Source organism: Mustelus asterias, chromosome 2 (genome assembly GCF_964213995.1).
Source record: "Mustelus asterias chromosome 2, sMusAst1.hap1.1, whole genome shotgun sequence".
Classification (NCBI taxonomy): Eukaryota; Metazoa; Chordata; class Chondrichthyes; order Carcharhiniformes; family Triakidae; genus Mustelus; species Mustelus asterias.
This window is the reverse complement of record NC_135802.1, coordinates 121,050,373-121,071,756: the sequence shown is the minus strand read 5'-3', so window position 1 is coordinate 121,071,756 and position 21,384 is coordinate 121,050,373. Positions and strand designations below refer to the sequence as shown.

The following is a 21,384-nucleotide window of genomic DNA, read 5'->3' as shown; positions in this document are numbered from 1 at the left end:
ACTTGGTTTGTTCTCACTGGAGCGACGGAGGTTGAGGGGGGACCTGATAGAAGTCTACAAGATTATGAGAGGCATGGACAGAGTGGATAGTCAGAAGCTTTTTCCCAGGGTGGAAGAGTCAATTACTAGGGGGCATAGGTTTAAGGTGCGAGGGGCAAGGTTTAAAGGAGATGTACGAGGCAGATTTTTTACGCAGAGTGTAATGGGTGCCTGGAACCCGTTGCCGGGGGAGGTAGTGGAAGCGGGTATGGTAGTGACTTTTAAGGCACGTCTTGACAAGTACATGAATAGGATGGGAATAGAGGGATATGGTCCCCGGAAGGGTAGGGGGTTTTAGTTAAGTCGTGCAGCATGGTCGGTGCAGGCTTCGAGGGCCGAAGGGCCTGTTCCTGTGCTCTAATTTTCTTTGTTCTTTGTACTTCTAAGTCTTAATGTCATTTTTTTTTGTAGAAAATGGGCATTCTGGCCCTGATCAATGAGGAGAGTCATTTTCCAAAGGGCACTGACAACACTCTGCTGGCAAAGTTACACAGTCAGCATTCGGTAGGTATTATACTGAATAAAATCTATCGCTTAAGTTAATTAACCAGCATTTATGTTCACTAACATCTGTGCTTTGTTAGAATCCATCAATGAGACTGCAAAGGGTCCAAGTCCAAGTGGCACCTTGCTACTATTAGCCCCAAGTGGGGCTTACCTGATTGATGGATGGGAAGCATTAGCAGAATTTGGTGAGCAAGGATGGGAAAATTGATGGTTGGTGCTTCTGCTGAATTTCCCTGAAACTGCTGCACTAACAAGAGCACAGTCCTGTATTTTATTCAGTTCTGATTTTGATTCAAACTTTCATTAACTATGCATCACTGATGCAACTGGTGGACTTCAACAGGCCTGTTGATATTTCTGATGTTTGAGTGAAAGACTTACCTCATTGCATTCAGGCCATAAAAAACAGGCATAAAAGTCAAAGGAGCTTAAAATTTCAGTTTACAGGAACAGAAGCTATCAACTTATAATGCATTACTTTACTTACCCTTTAGCTGCAATATCATTTTGTCACAGACAGCATTTGTGTTTTCCCTCTACTGCTCATGATCAATATGCGAGGGGAGTATGTTTTCTTACCCCCCGAGCCTATCAAGACACAAGTCAGGAGTGTGATAGAATACTCCCCACTTGCCTGGATGGGTGCAGCTCCAACAACACTCAAGAAGCTCGACACCATCCAGGACAAAGCAGCCCGCTTGATTGGCACCGGATCTAGAACATAGAACATAGAACATTACAGCGCAGAACAGGCCCTTCGGCCCACGATGTTGCACCGACCAGTTAAAAAAAAACTGTGACCCTCCAACCTAAACCAATTTCTTTTCGTCCATGAACCTATCTACGGATCTCTTAAACGCCCCCAAACTAGGCGCATTTACTACTGATGCTGGCAGGGCATTCCAATCCCTCACCACCCTCTGGGTAAAGAACCTACCCCTGACATCGGTTCTATAACTACCCCCCCTCAATTTAAAGCCATGCCCCCTCGTGCTGGATTTCTCCATCAGAGGAAAAAGGCTATCACTATCCACCCTATCTAAACCTCTAATCATCTTATATGTTTCAATAAGATCCCCTCTTAGCCGCCGCCTTTCCAGCGAAAACAATCCCAAATCCCTCAGCCTCTCCTCATAGGATCTCCCCTCCATACCAGGCAACATCCTGGTAAACCTCCTCTGCACCCTCTCCAAAGCCTCCACATCCTTCCTGTAATGTGGGGACCAGAACTGCACACAGTACTCCAAGTGCGGCCGCACCAGAGTTGTGTACAGTTGCAACATAACGCTACGACTCCTAAATTCAATCCCCCTACCAATAAACGCCAAGACACCATATGCCTTCTTAACAACCTTATCTACTTGATTCCCAACTTTCAGGGATCTATGCACACATACACCTAGATCCCTCTGCTCCTCCACACTATTCAAAGTCCTCCCGTTAGCCCTATACTCAACACATCTGTTATTCCTACCAAAGTGAATTACCTCACACTTCTCCGCATTAAACTCCATCCGCCACCTCTCGGCCCAACTTTGCAACCTGTCTAAGTCTTCCTGCAAACTACGACACCCTTCCTCACTGTCTACCACACCACCGACTTTGGTGTCATCAGCAAATTTGCTAATCCACCCAACTATACCCTCATCCAGATCATTAATAAATATTACAAACAGCAGTGGCCCCAAAACAGATCCCTGAGGTACACCACTTGTAACCGCACTCCATGATGAATATTTACTATCAACCACCACCCTCTGTTTCCTATCCGCTAGCCAATTCCTGATCCAATTTCCTAGATCACCCCCAATCCCATACATCTGCATTTTCTGCAGAAGCCTACCATGGTGAACCTTATCAAACGCCTTACTAAAATCCATATATACCACGTCCACCGCCCTGCCCCCATCCACCTCCTTGGTCACTTTCTCAAAAAACTCAATAAGGTTAGTAAGGCACGACCTACCTGCCACAAAACCATGCTGACTATCACCTATCAATTCATTACTCTCCAAATAACTATAAATCCTATCCCTTATAATTTTTTCCAACATCTTGCCGACAACAGAAGTGAGACTCACCGGTCTATAATTCCCGGGGAAGTCTCTGTTCCCCTTCTTAAACAATGGGACAACATTCGCTAACCTCCAATCTTCTGGTACTATACCAGAGGCCAACGACGACCTGAAGATCAGAGCCAGAGGCTCTGCAATCACTTCTCTTGCCTCCCAGAGAATCCTTGGATAAATCCCATCCGGACCAGGGGATTTATCTATTTTCAGACCCTCCAGAATATCCTGCACATCCTCCTTATCAACTGTAATACTGTCTATTCTACTCCCTTGCAACCCAGTGTCCTCCTCAGCTATATTCATGTCCCCTTGCGTGAACACCGAAGAGAAATATTGGTTCAATGCTTCACCAATCTCCTCCGGTTCCACACATAACTTCCCTCTGCCATCTATAACTGGCCCTAAACTTGCCCTAACCAACCTTCTGTTCTTGACATACCTATAGAACGCCTTAGGATTCTCTTTAACCCTATCCGCCAAAGTCTTCTCATGTCCCCTTTTAGCCCTTCTAAGCTCGCTCTTCAACTCCCTCTTAGCCAATCTAAAGCTTTCTAGTGCACTACCCGAGTGCTCACGTCTCATCCGAACATAAGCCTCCTTTTTCTTTTTAACCAACAAAGAAACCTTTTTGGTGCACCACGGTTCCCTAGCCCTACCAATTCCTCCTTGCCTGACAGGGACATACCTATCACAGACTCGCAGTAGCTGCTCCTTGAAAAAACTCCACATGTCGGACGTTCCCAGTCCCTGTAATCTCCTAGTCCAACCTATGTTTCCTAATTCTCTCCTAATAGCCTCATAATTACCCTTCCCCCAGCTAAAACCACTGGCCCGAGGTTCATGCCTATCCCTTTCCATCACTAAGGTGAACGTAACCGAATTGTGGTCACTATCACCAAAATGCACACCAACTTCCAAGTCTAGCACCTGGTCTGGCTCATTTCCCAGCACCAGATCCAATATAGCCTCACCTCTAGTTGGCCTGTCTACATACTGAGTCAAAAAACCTTCCTGCACGCTTTGAACAAAAACTGACCCCTCTAACGAGCTAGAGCTATAACAATTCCAGTCAATATTAGTCAAGTTAAAATCCCCCATAACAATTGCCCTATTACTTTCACTCCTAAGCAGGATTGACTCCGCAATCCTTTCCTCAACCTCTCTAGAACTACAAACATTCAATCTGTCCACCACCGACGCTCAGTAGCAGCAGTGTGTACTATCTACAAGATGCACTGCAGCAATTCACCAAAGATCCTTAGACAACCACTTCCAAACCCACAACCACTTCCATCTAGAAGGACAAGGGCAGCAGATAAATGGAAACACCCCACCTGCAAGTTCCCCTCCAAGCCACTCACCATCCTGACTTGGAAATATATCGCCATTCCTTCGCAGTCGCTGGGTCAAAATCCTGGAATTCCTTCCCTAACGGCATTGTGGGTCAACCCACAGAACATGGACTGCATTGATTCAAGAAGGCAGCTCACCACCAGCTTCTCAAGGGTAACTATGGATGGGCAATAAATGCTGGCCAGCCAGCGGCGCCCATGTCCCATGAATGAATTTTTTTTAATGACCTCATACTTACCCCAGATGTTTAAAACACAATGTCTCATTTACTCATCTCCCAAAGACTATCTCACACATACATACACATTCAAAGATTAGATGAAAATAAATATGATTACAACTTATTATTACCTCACAGAATCAGAGTACAGACAAGGCCCTTCGGCCCATTGAGTCTGCACCAACACATGTGAAACACCTAATCTATCACCTAATCCCATTTACCAGGGCTTGGCCCATAGCCTTGAATGTTATGACACATGTCAAGTGCTCATCCAGGTACCTTTTAAAGGATGTGAGGCAACTTGCCTCTACCACCCTCCCAGGCAGCACATTCCAGACTGTCACCACCCTCTGGGTAAAAAAAATTTCCTCATTCCCCCCCCTAAACCTCCTGTCCTCACCTTGAACCTATGTCCCCTCATGACTGATCCTTCAACTAAAGGGAACAGCTGCTCCTCATCCATTCTGTCCATGCCCCTCATAATCTTGTACACCTTAATCAGGTCACCCCCTCAGGCTTCTCTGCTCCAATGAAAACAACCCAAGTCTATCAAACTTCTCTTCATAACTTAAATGTTCCATCCCAGGCTACATCATGGTGAATCTCCTCTGTACCCCTTCCAGTGGTTACCTCCTCAAAGAATTTTTCAGATCTATCAGGCATGACCTCCTTCTGACTAAGCCATGCTGACTATCCTCGATCAAGCCTTGCCTCTCCAAGTGGGGATAGATGCACTCCTGGTTAGGTGCATTGACCCGAACAGGTGCTGGAGTGTGGCAACTAGAGGAATTTCACAGTAATTTAATTACAGCATTAATGTAAGCCTTACTTGTGACTAATAAATAAACTTTACTTTACAGTGCAATCATATCCTTCTTATAATGTGGTGACCAGAACTGCACACAGTACTCTAGCTGTGGCCTCACCAATGTTCTATACAACTCCAACATGAACTCCCTGCTTTTGTAATCTATTGATAAAGGCAAGTGTCCCATGTGCCTTTTTCATCACCCTACTAACATGCCCTTCTGCCTTTAGAATCCCATGGACAAACACGCCAAGGTCCCTTTGTTCCACAGAGTGTCCTACTGTCATGCTGTTCATTGAATACTTCCTTCTCAAATTACTCCTTCCAAAGTGTATCACCTCACACGTTTCAGGGTTAAATTCCACCTGCCACGTATCTGCTCTTTTGACCATTTCACCTATATCTCCCTGTAGCCCAAGACGCTCAAACCTCATTGTTAATCACCCGGCCAATTTATGTGTCATCCACAAACTTACTAATCCTACCCCCCATATAGTCATCTATGTCATTTATATAAATGACAAATAGGGCCCAACACAGATCCCTGTGCTATGCCACTGGACTCCAGTCACTAAGCAGACTTCTGTCATCATCCTCTGGCTCCTACAACTAAGCCAATTTTGAATCCACATGATCAAATTGTCCTGTATCCCATGTGCATTTTCCTTCTTTATAAGTTTCCCATGTAGATCCTTGTCAAAGGCTTTGCTGAAATCCATATGTATTACATCAACTGCACTCCCCTTGTCTACACACCTGGTTACCTCCTCAAAAAATGTATCAAATCGGTTAGTCATGACCTCCTTCTGACAAAACCATGCTGACTATCCCTGATCAAGCCTTGCCTCTCCAAGTGGGGATAGATGCGCTCCTTCAGAATTTTCTTCAATAGTTTCCTTACCAATGACGTGAGACTCATTGGTCTGTAATTCCCTGGTTTATCTCCACAACTCTCCTTAAATAATGGAACCACAATAGCTGTTCTCTAGTCCTCTGGCACCTCCCCTGTGATGAGATGCCGGCGTTGGACTGGGGTAAACACAGTAAGAAGTCTAACAACACCAGGTTAAAGTCCAACAGGTTTATTTGGTAGCAAAAGCCACTAGCTTTCGGAACAGGCTGTTCCTTCGTCAGGTGGGTGGGAGTTACCTGACGAAGGAACAGCCTGTTCCGAAAGCTTAGTGGCTTTTGCTACCAAATAAACCTGTTGGACTTTAACCTGGTGTTGTTAGACTTCTTACTGTGACCTCCCCTGTGGCCAGAAAGGAATTAAAAATTTGTGTCCGAGCTCCTGCAATTTTCTCCCTTGCCTCCCACAGCAGCCTGAGGGACAATTCATTTCTTTCTAGAGATTTGTTCACTTTTAAGCCTGCCAGTACCTCCAATCTCTTGTCACTCCCTATGTCACTTTGTTCAAGAAACTTGCAGTCTCTCTCCAAGTTCCATACCATCGTACTCATTCTCTTGGGTGAAGACAGATGTGAAGTATTTGTTCAACACTCTAGCCATGTCATCTGGCTCCATGGGTGATTCCACCCATAGATTGCCCCTTTGGTCCTTAAAGGGCCTCCTTTTTCCCTGGTTATCCTCTTTCCATTGATATACTTATCAAATATCTTGGGATTCTCCCCACTTTAACCAGATGGAGTTTTTTTCATACTCCCTCTCTGCTCACCTAATAGCTTCACCCTGCACTTTCTGACTCCACGAATGCCTCTGCTGATTTGCTTCCCTTGTACCTGCTAAAAGCCTTTCTTTTCCTTCTCATCCTTCTCCAATATCCTGAATATTTTTTGTCATCCATGGCTCTCTAACTTTGTAACTCTTTCCTTTCACCCTAGAGGGAACATGCTGGGCCTGTATCCTTCCCATTTCCTTTGTGAATGCCCTCCACTGCTCTTCTGTAGATTTCCCCACAGGTAGCTGCTCCCAGCCTACTTTGCCTAGATTCTGCTTTATTTTACTAAAATCCACTGCCCCCAAATCCAAAATTTTTTTTGCAACTTTCTATCTCTTTGTCCATAACAAGTTTAAATTGTACCATGTTGTGGGCACTATCACTAAAATTCTGCCTCTCAACCATCTGTCTGGCTTCATTTCCCAGAATGAGGTTCAGCACTGTGCTTTCCCTTGTTGGACTCTCTACATATTGACCTAAGAAGTTCTCCTGTACGCATTTCAAGAAATCCACTCCATCCAAGCCCTTAACACTTTGTCTATCCCAATTAATGTTGGGAAAGTTGAAATCACCTAATATATCGTTATTGTTTTTACACACTTCTGCGAATTGTGCACATATTTGCTTCTCAATTTCTCGCTGACTATATGGGGGTCTATACTAGGCACTCAGCAATGTGGCTGCCCCTTTTTTTTATTCCTAAGCTCTACCCACAAAGCTTCATTCGATGCCCCCTCCATGAGATCATCTCTCCTTACTGCAGTAACTGACTCCTTAACTAATAATGCAATGCCTCTCCTCTTTTACCCCCTCCTCTGTCTCGCCTGAAGATTCTATATTCCGGAATGTTGAGCTGTCAATCCTGACCTTCCTTCAACCCATCTCTGTGACGGCTAAAATATCACAATTCCAATCCGCACCTTAACTCTTCCATTTGACCTGCAATACTCCTGGCATTGAAGTAGAGGCCATCCAGACTGGCCTTACTCGCTTGAAACTTAATACAGCAGCAAGCTCTCTGACTTGATTGGCTTACTTTGTTATGCTGTGACCTTATTCTGCTAACAGTCTGTGTTCCGTCCCCCTGTGAATTAGTTTAAATTCCTCCCAACAGCACTAGTAAACCCACCTGCAAGAATGTTAGTCCCGTTCTGGTTCGGATGTAGACTGTCCTGCTTATACAGGTCCCACCTGTCCCAGAAATGGTCCCAGTGATCCAGGAATCTAAAATCCTCCCTCCTGCACTAACTCTTAAGCATTCATCGGTGCTATTCTTCTATTTCTATTGAGGATAGGTTGAGTGAGCTCAGCCTTTTCTCCTTGAAGAGACGGAGAATGAGAGGTGACCTGACAGAGGTGTATAAGATGTTGAGAGGTATTGATCGAGTGGACAGTCAGAGGCTTTTTCCCAGGGCTGAAATGGTTGCCACAAGAGGACACAGGTTTAAGGTGCTGGGGAGGAGGTACAGAGGAGATGTCAGGGGTAGGTTTTTCACTCAGAGGGTGGTGGGTGCGTGGAATGGGCTGCCAGCAACAGTGGTGGAGGCGGATTCGATAGGGTCTTTTAAGAGACTTTTAGATAAGTACATGGAACTTAGTAAGATAGTGGCTTATAGGTAAGCCTAGTAATCGCTAAGGTAGGGACATGTTCGGCACAACTTTGTGGGCTGAAGGGCCTGTGTTGTGCTGTAGTTTTTCTATGTTTCTATGTTCGCTAGCATGTCGCACTGGGAGTAATCCAGAGATTTCAATCCAAGGGGTCCTGCTCTTTAGTCTACTGCCTAGCTTCCTGAATTTTTCATGCAAGACCTCATCCCTCTTTCTACCTATGTCATTGGTACCAACATTTACCATGACCTCTGTTTTATCACCCTCTTGCTTCAGGTTGTCCTACAGCAGAGACATCCCAGACCCTGCACCAGGGAGGCAACTTACCATGCTGGAGTCAGGTTGACAGCCACAGTGGTGCCTATCTATTCCCCTGACTATAGATTCCCCTATTAATATTGCCCTCCTGTACAGACAGGCTGTTTCTGGTGCCAGAAGCTTGGCTTTGTCTGCACTCCCTAGAGGAACCAGTGCTCTCATCAGCCTCCAAAATGGAATACGATTTGTGAGCAGGACCCCAGGAGATTCATGAGCTACCTACCGGTTTCTCTTGGGCTGTCTGGTGGTCATCCAATCCCTTCTTTCCTCGGGTCCCTTCAGCTGCAGTGTGACCACGTCTCTAAATGTGCTATCTACAATGCTCTGACTCGCGGATGTTCCACAGTGTCCCCAGCCGCTGTTCCAGCTGAAACCCGAGCTTCCAGGAGCTGCAGCTGGATACACTTCCTGCACATATGCTGGTCCCGGGCACTGGAAATATACCCAGCTACCCACGATCAGGAGGAGCAAATCACGTCTTTGAGCTCTCCTGCATGACTTAACCCTTTAAATTTAAAACTTTAGAAGACGTTTTAAAACAAAATAAATCAAATAAGTTCCTACATTTGCTTAAACAATGATTTACATTAATATAGTTTGAAAATACCCACCAGGACTTACTCACCAATCAGCTGCTCCCTTAGGTTACACGCAGCTTTGAGAAAACTTTCTCAGAATATGTCATGGTAGGCCTGTAATTTCCTAGATGAAGTTGTTGCTTCAGTTGAAGTGAAGGTCTTGTAAAGCAGAGGATTCTCAGTAAGCTTCTTGTCGATGATTTTCGAGCAGTCTAGTTCTCAGGTGAACTCAAAGTTGGAACAGGTTCAGGGAAGTCCTTTGGATCTCCCACTTTCAGGGTGTTGATGTTTACCTTGATAACTTGGGTGACTTGCAGCTAGATTGATTGCTTTCTGATGGAAAACTCTCTGGAAGAAGCTTCTTGCTAGATTTTTAAAGCAGACAACACAATAGCTTCCTCATATGGTTTCACAAGTTCAAAGTAATTTTCTAAATGAGGTGGGTGACTATACATCCTGTGTTATGGATTTAACATCTTGGGAAGAGACGGCCAATGCTTTTCTATGTGAAAAGCTCATTCAATTTGAAATTGCTCTTTTGAATTAGTTTTAGGAAAGGGCGTTGGCTCTCAAAAGTTCCTTTTGATCCTTCTCGAGACAGATGCACAAAAAAGTCTGGGTGATTCTCGGGTAGCCGTTGTTTTGCAGTCTTTTGTGATCTATTTTAAAATATAAAAATTAATTAGTTCAGAATATACCAGGACATGACACTTAATAAAGTTTTAATGTCTTAAATTGTATTTGTAATTTATATCATATTAGATTTTGTTTTGCAGGTTAAGGTAATGCATCATGGAGTCTTTTAAATGCCAGCCTGCCTTTTAAGATCATAAAGGCGTATGTGTCTTGATGCATTTGGTTGCATGACATTAAACTCTCAAATATTTTGGTCCAACTTCAAGACTGTGGTTGTGCTCACTTTGAAGTCTCTCCCACTTCGTCATGTCAGTCTTGGCTTGGACAAGGGAAATCCAAGAGAGTTTGGTGGTTGAAAATAAAGGGAGGCATCCATTTTATCTTGCGGCTCTGTCTTCAGACTAAAGAATTTATCAGGAGCTTGGTTCCTTTTTATTTAATCTGTTGGTTTATAATAAAGTATCGAATAAAAAAAATTATGCTCCTGTTTTTAAGCCTTCACAATAATACTGTTTGAACTATCTTTGTCACGTTTCTGAATGTGGTTTGTAGAAGACAGTTCCATCACAGCAGGTAAATGGCACAAAGTACACAGATTCTAACTGTGCGCCATTTTTGATTTGATATTGTCAAATTGCATTTGTTGTCCTGTCATGAGAAGCAAGTTATTTAAACTAGCTCTTTGCTAACTGTGTTTAGCTTGGGATAGGAATGAGCCATAAGGAATAAGCAAACTGTTAATAGAATATGATCAATCCACTGTTTTAATTTGTCATTGGTCCAACAATGAAAGTAACTTATATTTCTATTATAACTGTAACATAATTAAATGTCCCATGGTGTTTCATAGTTTACATTGTGAAACTAAATATGAAGTGAGCTGCAAAAGGGGAAATTTGATCCGATCAAAATATTAGTCAATGAGGTCGATTTAAAGTGCGTCTTAAAGAAGGAAAGTAAGCTGGAGAGGCAGAGAGGTGCAGGGAACGAATTCCAGAGCTTTGGGACCTAGGCAACCCTAGGCATGGCCACCAATGATGGAGCAATTAAAATCAAGATTGCTCAAGGAGACAGAATCAGATGAGTGAAAGGTTGTGCGGTTGGAGAAGATTAGAGATCAGGAGAGGCAAGACCATGGAGGGATCTGAAAATACACACGAGAACTTTAAAATCAATATGTTGCTTGACCTGCAGCCAATGTAGGTTGTCAGGCGCATTGGTGCACATTGCAAGTAAGGATATAGGCAACAGAGTTTTGGGTGACCTCAAGTTTACAGGAGGGTAGAAAATGGGAGATCAGGAGTGCATTGGAACAATCAAGACTGAAGATAACAAAGGCATGGATGAGGGTTTCAGCAGCAGATTGAATGGCACAGTGGTTAGCACTGCTGCCTCACAGCACCAGGGAGCCAGGTTCAATTCTGGCCTCAGGTGACTGTGTGGTGTTTGCACATTCTCCCCGTGTCTGTGTGTGTTTCCTCCGGGTGCTCCAGTTTCCTCCCACAGTCCACAGATGTGCAGGTTAGGTGGATTGTCCATGCTAAATTGCCCCTTAATGTTGGGGGTCTATCAGGGCAAATATGTGGGGTTATGGGAATAGGATTGTTGTTGGTGCAGTCTTGATGGGCCAAATGGCCTCCTTCTGCACTATAGGGATTCTATGATTAGCTGTGGAGGAGTGAAGTCAGAAGATATAAATGCAGATGGAAATAGTTGGGCTTAGTGATTGTGTGGATATGTGGTCAGTAGCTCATCTCTGGGTCAAAAACAATGCCAAAGTTGCAGCTAGTTTGCTCCAGTATCAGTTAGTTGCCAGAGAGAGAAAAATTGGAGCAGAGTTAAGAGTGGGGACACTGATTCTAATCTTCCAATGTTTAATTGTAATATTGAATTCCATTCATAATTTAAACTATGTTGCATTTTTTCCCAGAACAATCCCTTCTATGTGAAGCCCAGAGTCATTGACCATTATTTTGGAGTGAAACACTATGCTGGGGAGGTATTTATGCTTTATCACATCTAATTTCATTTTAAATTATTTTCAACAGCATTTTACTGTGACTATTAGTTATTAAATGAGGGAGACATCACAAATTTCTTAACAATTTTGCTCTATTAATTGTTCACTTAATTTCTTAATTATAAACAGACTGTTCTTTTCCACCCTAAGGTTTTATATCATGTAAAGGGAATTCTTGAGAAGAACAGAGACACATTCAGACATGATGTACTGAACCTGTTACGTGAAAGCAGGTATTAACTTTGAATCAGATGTATTCTACAGTTATTTTGGGGTAGAGGGAGTATGGATGGTGGATGAAGGGAAGGCGGTGGATGTTGTCTACCTGGATTTCAGCAAGGCCTTTGACAAGGTCCCTCATGGGAGGTTAGTTAGGAAGGTTCAGTCGCTAGGTATACATGGGGAGGTAGTAAATTGGATAAGACACTGGCTCAATGGAAGAAGCCAGAGAGTGGTTGTGGAGGATTGCTTCTCTTGAGTGGAGGCCTGTGACTAGTGGTGTGCCGCAGGGATCGGTGTTGGGTCCATTGTTGTTTGTCATCTATATCAATGATCTGGATGATAATGTGGTAAATTGGATCAGCAAGATTGCTGATGATACAAAGATTGGAGGTGTAGTGGACAGTGAGGAAGGTTTTCAAAGCTTGCAGAGGGATTTGGACCAACTCGAAAAATGGGCTGAAAAATGGCAAATGGAATTTAACGCAGACAAGTGTGAGATATTGCACTTTGGAAGGACAAACCAAAGAAGAACGTACAGGGTAAATGGTAGGACTCTGAAGAGTGCAGTTGAACAGAGGGATCTGGGAATACAGGTACAGAATTCCCTAAAAGTGACGTCACAGGTGGATAGGGTCGTAAAGAGTGCCTTTGGTACATTGGCCTTTATAAATCGGAGTATCGAGTATAAAAGTTGGAGTGTTATGGTAAGGTTACATAAGGCATTGGTGAGGCCGAATTTGGAGTATTGTGTACAGTTTTGGTCACCTAGTTACAGGAAGGATGTAAATAAGATTGAAAGAGTGCAGATAAGGTTCACAAGGATGTTGCCGGGACTTGAGAAGCTGAGTTACAGAGAGAGATTGAATAGGTTGGGACTTTATTCCCTGGAGCGTAGAAGATTGAGGGGAGATTTGATAGAGGTGTATAAGATTTTGATGGGTACAGATAGAGTGAATGCAAGCAGGCTTTTTCCGCTGAGGCTAGGGGAGAAACAAACCAGAGAGCATGGGTTAAGGGTGAAAGGAGAAAAGTTTAAAGGGAATATTAGGGGGGGCTTCTTCACGCAGAGAGTGGTGGGAGTGTGGAATGAGCTGCCGGATAAAGTGGTAAATGCTTTTAACATTTAAGAAAAACTTGGACGGGTTCATGGATGAGAGGGGTGTGGAGGGATATGGTCCAAGTGCAGGTCAGTGGGACTAGGCATAAAATGGTTCGGCACAGACAAGAAGGGCCAAAAGGCCTGTTTCTGAGCTGTAATTTTCTATGGTTCTATGGAGATGAGAGTAAGCTCGACCATATCTGGGATTTTATTTGGTGTAATAATAGGGTAGGGGCAGTGTTGCGTGGAGAGGGATAATTAACAGTAAACCATATGAGATTTTGTTTCTTCACTCATTTTGCATTAACAGAAATTGTTTTCACTGTAGCCATATTCTAAAATGGTTCCAACCTTTTTGACTTGAGGAAACCATGGTGAGATAATTTGCTTATGAACAGTCTCATTGTCATTCATTATTTCATTGTAGCCCAAGAGGCCATTCAGCCGGTGAGGTCTGTGCCAGCTCACTGCAAAAGCAATCCAGCTAGCACTCTTCCTCCATCCTGTAGCCTTCTGTTTGTTTTCATTTCCAATGCCTATGAAAATCATGATAAAATCTTCCTGCCTTTCAAGCAATGCATTCTAGGTCGTAACCACTCAGCGCATACAGGAAGTATTTCCATGTGATCTTTGATTTGCTTGCCAGTTTAGGATTTTAATGGTGGGGAAGTGACATACGGTTGCATTCTGGGTTAGGATTGGACAAGATGCATGAAGGCTGCAAAATGGAGAGCTGTTCATTGTTACACCATGATATTAGGTGGGCTTATCAAAGGAAGCATGACTAGGAGTGGCACTCAGCCATGGGCACATAGGTGCCATCGAGTGTGCACAGGTTACGAGCAGAGTGTTCTGTACACACATGGACAGTGTAAAACAGTGGTTCTGAGCAAAGGGTGTGAGTGTGTTGCAGCTGCCGGTACTCCCAGGCATGCGCCCTTTCATCAAGCCACCCAACAAGCCTTTCGTTTAGATTAAATTCCCTTCAGCCAACTAGGTGACTGTCTGTGTGGTGTTTGCACATTCGCCCCGTGTCTGTGTGGGTTTCCTCCGGGTGCTCCAGTTTCCTCCCACAACTAGGTCTTTGTGTTTCTCTGTATTCCAGGAATCTCAGTTTAAAGTACTCCAGTTTTCTATTCAAGGCCAATCTCTGCCAATTCCAATGTGATTACCTCACACCAGCTACACGTAAAAAAAATAAACTCTGTTCAGTAAATTGAAGTATATTCAATTCCAGACTGATGGTGCCTGGTAGGCAGTATTTCCACTACCATCACTGGGTTTTCACAAGTACAGGATATCATCAGTTGTGTCTCTATGGCTATCAAGGCAATGAGCAAGCTGTCGATGACATTCATCAACAGGAAAAAATTCCACTCCCTCAGTTGGTTTGCAGTCATAACACAAGCTTCCTGAATGTGCATTCTCAATTTCCTAACAGCTGCTGTGACCCTTCAACCCAATCCAGGGTACTTCTGCTCTGCAAACTCTGTGGATGAATTCCAGGGGATAAGGATTATTCATTGAGGGTGGTTACTCACCTCTTTATCTGACCCCATGACAGCAACATAAAAGCACTGCAACAGAAACTGATCAGGAAGACCTCAGGTGGTCTGCTGCGTTCTGCTATGTTAGCCATATCATGGTGCTCCAGAGAGGTGTGTACCTTGGAAGGAGACAGCTCATCAAAGGAGGAGGAACACAGAGGTGCCTTGGTGGCCAGGTCTGGCACAGGAATGAGGGCTTTGTTAGGATAGCATAAACTTCAGTCCTGACATAGTACCTCCTCAGTGAAATCTTAATCCAAATTATTTATATCTGTTTTTAGTTTATTGTAAATTTATTTTTCTATGCTGTAACTGGCACCAAGCAGTGGAGAAAAAGTATAAATACTTGGTGCCTCAAACTTAAGCCACAACGAGAATTTAAGATAAAAAGCAAAAGCGCCTCTTTTTCTCTTGGCATTATTCCACTGGTACCAAATTCCTGATTTCAGCACTCCTTCATGACATCCATTCACAAACACTACATGTTACCACTCTCAAATTATATTTCCCAATATATGATCTTTTTTTGGAGGGTGACTTTTTATTTTGATCTCCCATGATATTTTTACTTCTTCAGCCTAACATCACATGAATTTCGAGTTGTTTCTTCAATTCTATTGAAAAGCTTGTCATATGTTGTTTCATTTGTGTTAGCCTGCGTGCGAGTTGAATTGGATCATTCCGTTAGATTCCCCCATACCGTGAGCAAATAGTGAAAAAAATCTAAAAACTATGCTACAACCAACGGGAGCTGCTTTCCATTCAGAAGTGTTATTGTAGCAATGATCAGCCTCTCCAATTATATTAAAGTATATGTATTCAAAAACATTGATTTATTTTCATGATTTCAGACTGGATTTCATTTATGATTTATTTGAGCATGAATCTAGCAAGAACAATGAAGACACACTTAAAGCTGGAACCAAACACCGGAAGCCAACTGTAAGCTCTCAGTTCAAGGTCAGCATCATCCCTTTCAGTTTGATATACAAGTTGTTATTTTACATAATACATAATTTTATAGCTGCTATTTAGTCACTCTTAAGAATGATTGGAGATTATTAGTGCCAGTCTATCAAAAACGCATTTAACTCTTGAGATGTGCACGGAAACATCAGACCTTTACCACCATAAGTTTCCACAATACCAATTCTCTTGAATTGTATCTCAAATCCGACATCTCTCATGCTCCACTACATCTGAAACAACTCGGAAGGATGTATCTTTTTGTGTTATATATGTATGAATGTGCATCTAGATGCTCCTATAAAAAAAGGTAGCTTTGCATATTCGGATAGATACCCTGGTTCAGTGTACTCCTCGCTAATTTATGAAACAAAAACAAACAATGCTGGAAAATCTCATCAGATCTGACAGTATGTGTAGAAAGAGAACAGAGCTGACATTTCAAGTCTGGATGACTGTGTTAGAGCGATAGTTCTGTTCTCGCTTCACAGATGCTGTCAGGTCTGCTGAGATATTCCAGAATTTTTTGTTTTTGTTTCAATTTCCAGCATCCAGTAATCTTTTATGCAGTCTGGTTATTTTCTCCGTACAGAGCTGACTGTGCTATATATTTTGCTGAACTCTGGTGTTCAATACTAGCTTTTATTGCCTTATGCAATCCTTCAATCTTTCTGAAGACTAAATAAGATGAGGTGAACAACATTTGATTCTATTGAGCTAATCAATTCCACAATAGACAAAGTGTACAGCTCTTTTTCCTGTCCAAGTGACCTACCATCATATTTATGAGAGGGATGAGAGGGGATCTAACCTAGTTTGAGAGGAAATCCTGTAATGGATCAATAGGTGATCTTTAATTACTAGCTGTTGTGGGGAAGTAAGATGTCATCAATTTCCAGTAAATGTGAATGTGTAAATTGAAGTTCAATCACGAGCTTCCATTTGGGAGACATGTTTATTTTAGCCTGTGCCACTAAATGGCACAATGTTTGATACCTACAGCTTATCATAAAAAAACCTTAAAATCTGTTTGCATTGCCTTCAAAAAGAGTGCTCCAAGATACCTTTCTAGATTGTGGATTTGTATTTAAATTTGTTCCCTCCAAAATACTGCACTGTTGTACCATGACCTTGATTATAACTCAGGCAGAAACATGGCAAAGGGTGTGTGACTAGTCCATTGGGGAATGGGAAGTGGAAGCTCAGTCAATTGAAAGACCAGCCTCGTTAACATATTGGTTTTTCAATGATGATTTGTAGACATTGTTATGATGTGATTATCATGGGTGATGCACATCTAACTGAAAACTGACATAGCAGTCATAGGGTTTGATATTAATCCCCACCCTACCAGGTGAAAACATGGCACGGGGTGAGTTTAAAATGAACTGGGTGACTCCATTCCCACCATGATCTGGCCAAATGCAGTTTCAAATTCCAGCCAGCGAGGACATTGTCTCAATCAGTGGGAACCTCTAAATTTGCAGGGCAGACTTTGATGACTTGGAATATACAGTAAATGGCAGAACCCTTAAGAGTATTGATATGCAAAGGGATCTGGGTGTACAGGTACACAGGTCACTGAAAGTGGCAATGCAGGTGGAGAAGGTAGTCAAGAAGGCATACGGCATGCTTGCCATCATCAGCCGGGGTATTGAGTTTAAAAATTGGCAAGTCATGTTGACACTTTATAGAACCTTAGTGAGGCCGCACTTGTGATATAGTGTTCAATTCTGGTCACCACACTACCAGAAGCATGTGGAGGCTTTGGAGAGGGTACAGAAAAGATTTACTAGGATGTTGCCTGGTATGGAGGGCATTAGCTATGAGGAGAGGTTGGAGAAACTTGGTTTGTTCTCACTGGAGCGACGGAGGTTGGGGGGAGACCTGATAGAAGTCTACAAGATTATGAGAGGCATAGACAGAGTGGATAGTCAGAAGCTTTTTCCCAGGCTGGAAGAGTCAATTACTAGGGGTCATAGGTTTAAGGTGTGAGGGGCAAGCTTTAAAAGAGATGTACGAGGCAGATTTTTTACACAGAGGGTGGTGGGTGCCTGGAACTCGTTGCCAGGGGAGGTAGTGGAAGCGGATACGGTAGTGACTTTTAAGGGGCGTCTTGACAAGTACATGAATGAAATGGGAATAGAGGGATATGGTCCCCGGAAGCGTAGGGGGTTTTAGTTAAGTCGGGCAGCATGGTCAGAGCAGGCTTAGAGGGCCGAAGGGCCTGTTCCTGTGCTGTAATTTTCTTTGTTTTTTGTTCTTTGAATGCTATTTCAACCTGAGACCTGAACAGGCAAAATCTGTCAGAAACACCAGCCAGGGTAAGAGTGGTCCTCCAAGACTTGCAAGAAAACCTTAGATCTTCCTGCCTCCAATTTCATTGGCGATATGTAGCTGCTTCCTGCTAACATCCCACTTGTGTGGGTCTGGAAATCAGCAAGCAAAATGTTAACGAGGCTGGTCTTTCAATTGACTGAGTTTCCCACTTCCCAATCCCCAATGGACTAGTCACACACCCTTTGCCATGTTTCAGCCTGAGAGTTATAATCCAGGTCATGGTGCAACAGTGCAGTATTTTGGAAGGAACAAATTTAAATACAAATCCACAATCTAGAAAGGTATCTTGGAGCACCCTTTTTGAAGGCAATGCATAACAGATTTTAAGGTTTTTTTTTTCATGATAAGCTGTGTGAAATCTGCAAGATATGTTGAAAGTCATTATTAGTTTTTGTTTCAATTTTTTCAGAACTCCCTCCATTCATTAATGGCAACATTAAGTACGTCAAATCCATTCTTTGTCCGATGCATCAAACCCAATGTTCAGAAGGTAAGCTTCAATTGAACTTGATCCCAACCATTATTTCAGAGTCCTGAGTCTGCACATGTAATATAACTTACAATAAAAGCAAAATACTGCAATGCTGGACTCTGAAACAAAAACAGAAAATACTGGAAAATCTCAGCAGGTCTGACAGCGTCTTTGGAGAGAGAGTAGAGCCAACATTTTGAGTCTGGATGACTCTTCGTCAGAGATAAAGACAAAGAAATGAGGATGAGATTTATACTGTAAGGGTGAGGGGGAGGGTGGTGGTGTAATTGACCAAGATGTCATAGACAAAAGGACAAAGGCTGAGAATGGTACTAATAGGGTGCATTAAGAGATCAAAATGTGTAAATAGCAGAACAACGGTGCAGAGTGTTAAAGGACACCCTGGAGCATGCGGAAGATGGTCAAACAAATGGAACGATGGAAGGAATTAAAATTTAAAATATATACTGGAATGTAAAGTAATAAAAATGAATTAATAAGATTAAAAGAAATGAAATAAAGTAAATGGAGATGGAGTGGATGTGGAGGAGAGAGCTTTTGCTCTGAAGTTGTTAAACTCAATGTTCAGTCCAGAAGGCTGTAAAGTGCCTAATCGGAAGATGAGATGTTTTTCCTACAGTTTGCACTGGGCTTCACTGGAGCATTGCAACAGGCCAAGGATGGACTGTGGCCAAGAGAGCAGGATGATGTGTTGAAATGACAAGCAACAGGAAGGTCTGGGTCCTGTTTTCCGACGAACCAAAGGTGTCCAGGAGGGAATGATCTCTGTGGAATACTGACACGGGGAGTGAGGGGGAAGATGTGTTTGGTGGTGACATCATGCTGGAGTTGGCAGAAATGGTGAAGAATGATCCTTTGAATGCGGAGGCTGTTGAAAAGTGAGGACACTTTTCTGCACATTCTGCACATTCTCCCCATGTCTGTCTGGGTTTCTCCGGGTGCTCCAGTTTCCTCCCACAGTCCAAAAGACATGCTGGTTAGGTGTATTGGTCATGCTAAATTCATTCTTCCTCAATGCACCTGAACCGGTGCCAGGGGGACCCTATCCTTATTGTGGGAGGAGGGGAGTGGGTGGGAGCAGTGTTTTGGGAGTTCAGTTAGACATGTATTATGTGTGAGTTCTGATATAAGATTAATACAAGACCACAAGGTTGGTGGAGTAAACTACTGGAACTGTTTATTAATATGTCTGTACTGTCGCACAGTCAGCACAAGACTGGCAAGGCAAGCTGCAGGTCACCTGACTTTTTCTCTTAAAGGGGCATACCCCAACTTGCATAACACCCTGTCAGCCACAGTGGGTGGAAAACCACAATTAAGGAAGATGGAAGACCTATCAACAGCACCATTATGGAAAGTGGCATCATCGGTACAGATGTGGCGGAGGTGAAGGAATTGAGAGAATGTGATGGAGTCCTTAAAGGATGTGGGGTGTGAAGAGCTGTAGACAACGTAGCTGTGGGAGTCAGTAGGCTTGCAATGTATACTGGTAGGCAGTCTAAGTTAGTTTGTTTATTTGTGTCACAAGTAAGCTTGCATTAACACTGCAATGAAGTTACTGTGAAAATCCCCTAGTCGCCACATTCTGGCACCAGTTCGGGTGCATTGAGGAAGAATTAATTTAGCATGGCCAATACACCTAACCAGCACGTCTTTTGAACTGTGGGAGGAAACTGGAGCACCCGGAGGAAACCCAGACAGACATGGGGAGAATGTGCAGAATTCGCAGACAGTGACCGAAGCCGGGAGTCGAACCCGGGTCCTTGGCGCTGTGAGGCAGCAGTGCTAACCACTATGCCATCATACTGCCCTATCACCAGAAATGGAGACAGAGAGGTCAAGGAAGAGAAGTGTCAGAGGATAGACCATGTGAAGGTGATAGAGGGGTGGGAATTAGAAGCGAAATTGATAAATTTTTCCAGGTCCAGACAAGCACATGAAGTGGTACCAAAATATACCAATTAAAGAGTTGTGGCAAGGGGCCTGAAACAAGGAATGTTCCACATACCCCATAAAGAGACAGGCATAACTGGGATCCATGTGGGTACCGATAACCACACCTTTTATATTGAGGAAGTGAATCGAGTTAAAGGAGAAATTGTTGAATGAGGGAACAAGTTCAGCCAGATGGAGGAGAATGTTGGTGGATGGGAATTGCTCAGGTCTCTGTTCCAAGAAGAAGCAAAAAGCTCTCAGGCCATCCTTGTGGGGAATCGGAGTCATAACTGGCAAAAGAACGATGTTTTGTGGTTGTTGCAGACCAATCATTTCAGCCCAGGGCATCACTGTAGGAGCTCCTCAGGATGTTCACTGATAATTGCACAGTGTACAGTACCATTCGCAACTCCTCAGATAATGAAGCAGTCCATGTCCACATGCAGCAAGACTTAGGCCGATGCAGCAAGATACAAACACAAATGACCATCTCCCAACAAGAGGAATCTAACCACCTCTCCTTGTTGTTTAACAGCATTGCCATCACTAAATCCCCAACTATCAACATCCTGGCATTACCATTGACCAGAAATTGAACTGGATCAGCCACATAACCACTGAAATTACAAGCATAGGTCAGAGGCTGGGGATATTGCAGCGAGAAGCTTGCCTCCTGACTCAGAAACTGCCCTCTACCTACAAAGCGCAAGTCAGGCAAGTCATAAATACTCTCTACTTGTCTGGATGAGTACAGCTCCAACAACACTCAAAGCTTGACACCATCCAGGACAAAGCAGCTGCTTGATCTGTAACTCATCTATTCATTGCCTCCTCTACCGGTGCACAATGGCAGTAATGGCTGGGATTTTCTGGTCCGCCTGGCAACGTATTTTCCAGCAGTGGAATCTTCTGGTCCCACCAAAGTCAATGGTGACTTGCGTT

The 21,384-nt window shown here is 43.4% G+C and overlaps 1 protein-coding gene across 1 annotated transcript in view; it reads left to right on the top strand.

Annotated features, from left to right (window-relative positions):
* myo10 (myosin X) overlaps positions 1-21,384 on the top strand; it is a 443,782-nt gene that overhangs the window by 261,895 nt on the left and 160,503 nt on the right. Inside the window, exons 15-19 of the mRNA XM_078240784.1 lie at positions 451-543; positions 11,751-11,819; positions 11,991-12,073; positions 15,560-15,668; positions 18,424-18,504. Of these exons, the coding sequence (XP_078096910.1) occupies positions 451-543; positions 11,751-11,819; positions 11,991-12,073; positions 15,560-15,668; positions 18,424-18,504 (435 nt within the window). The remainder of the gene's footprint in view (positions 1-450; positions 544-11,750; positions 11,820-11,990; positions 12,074-15,559; positions 15,669-18,423; positions 18,505-21,384) is intronic.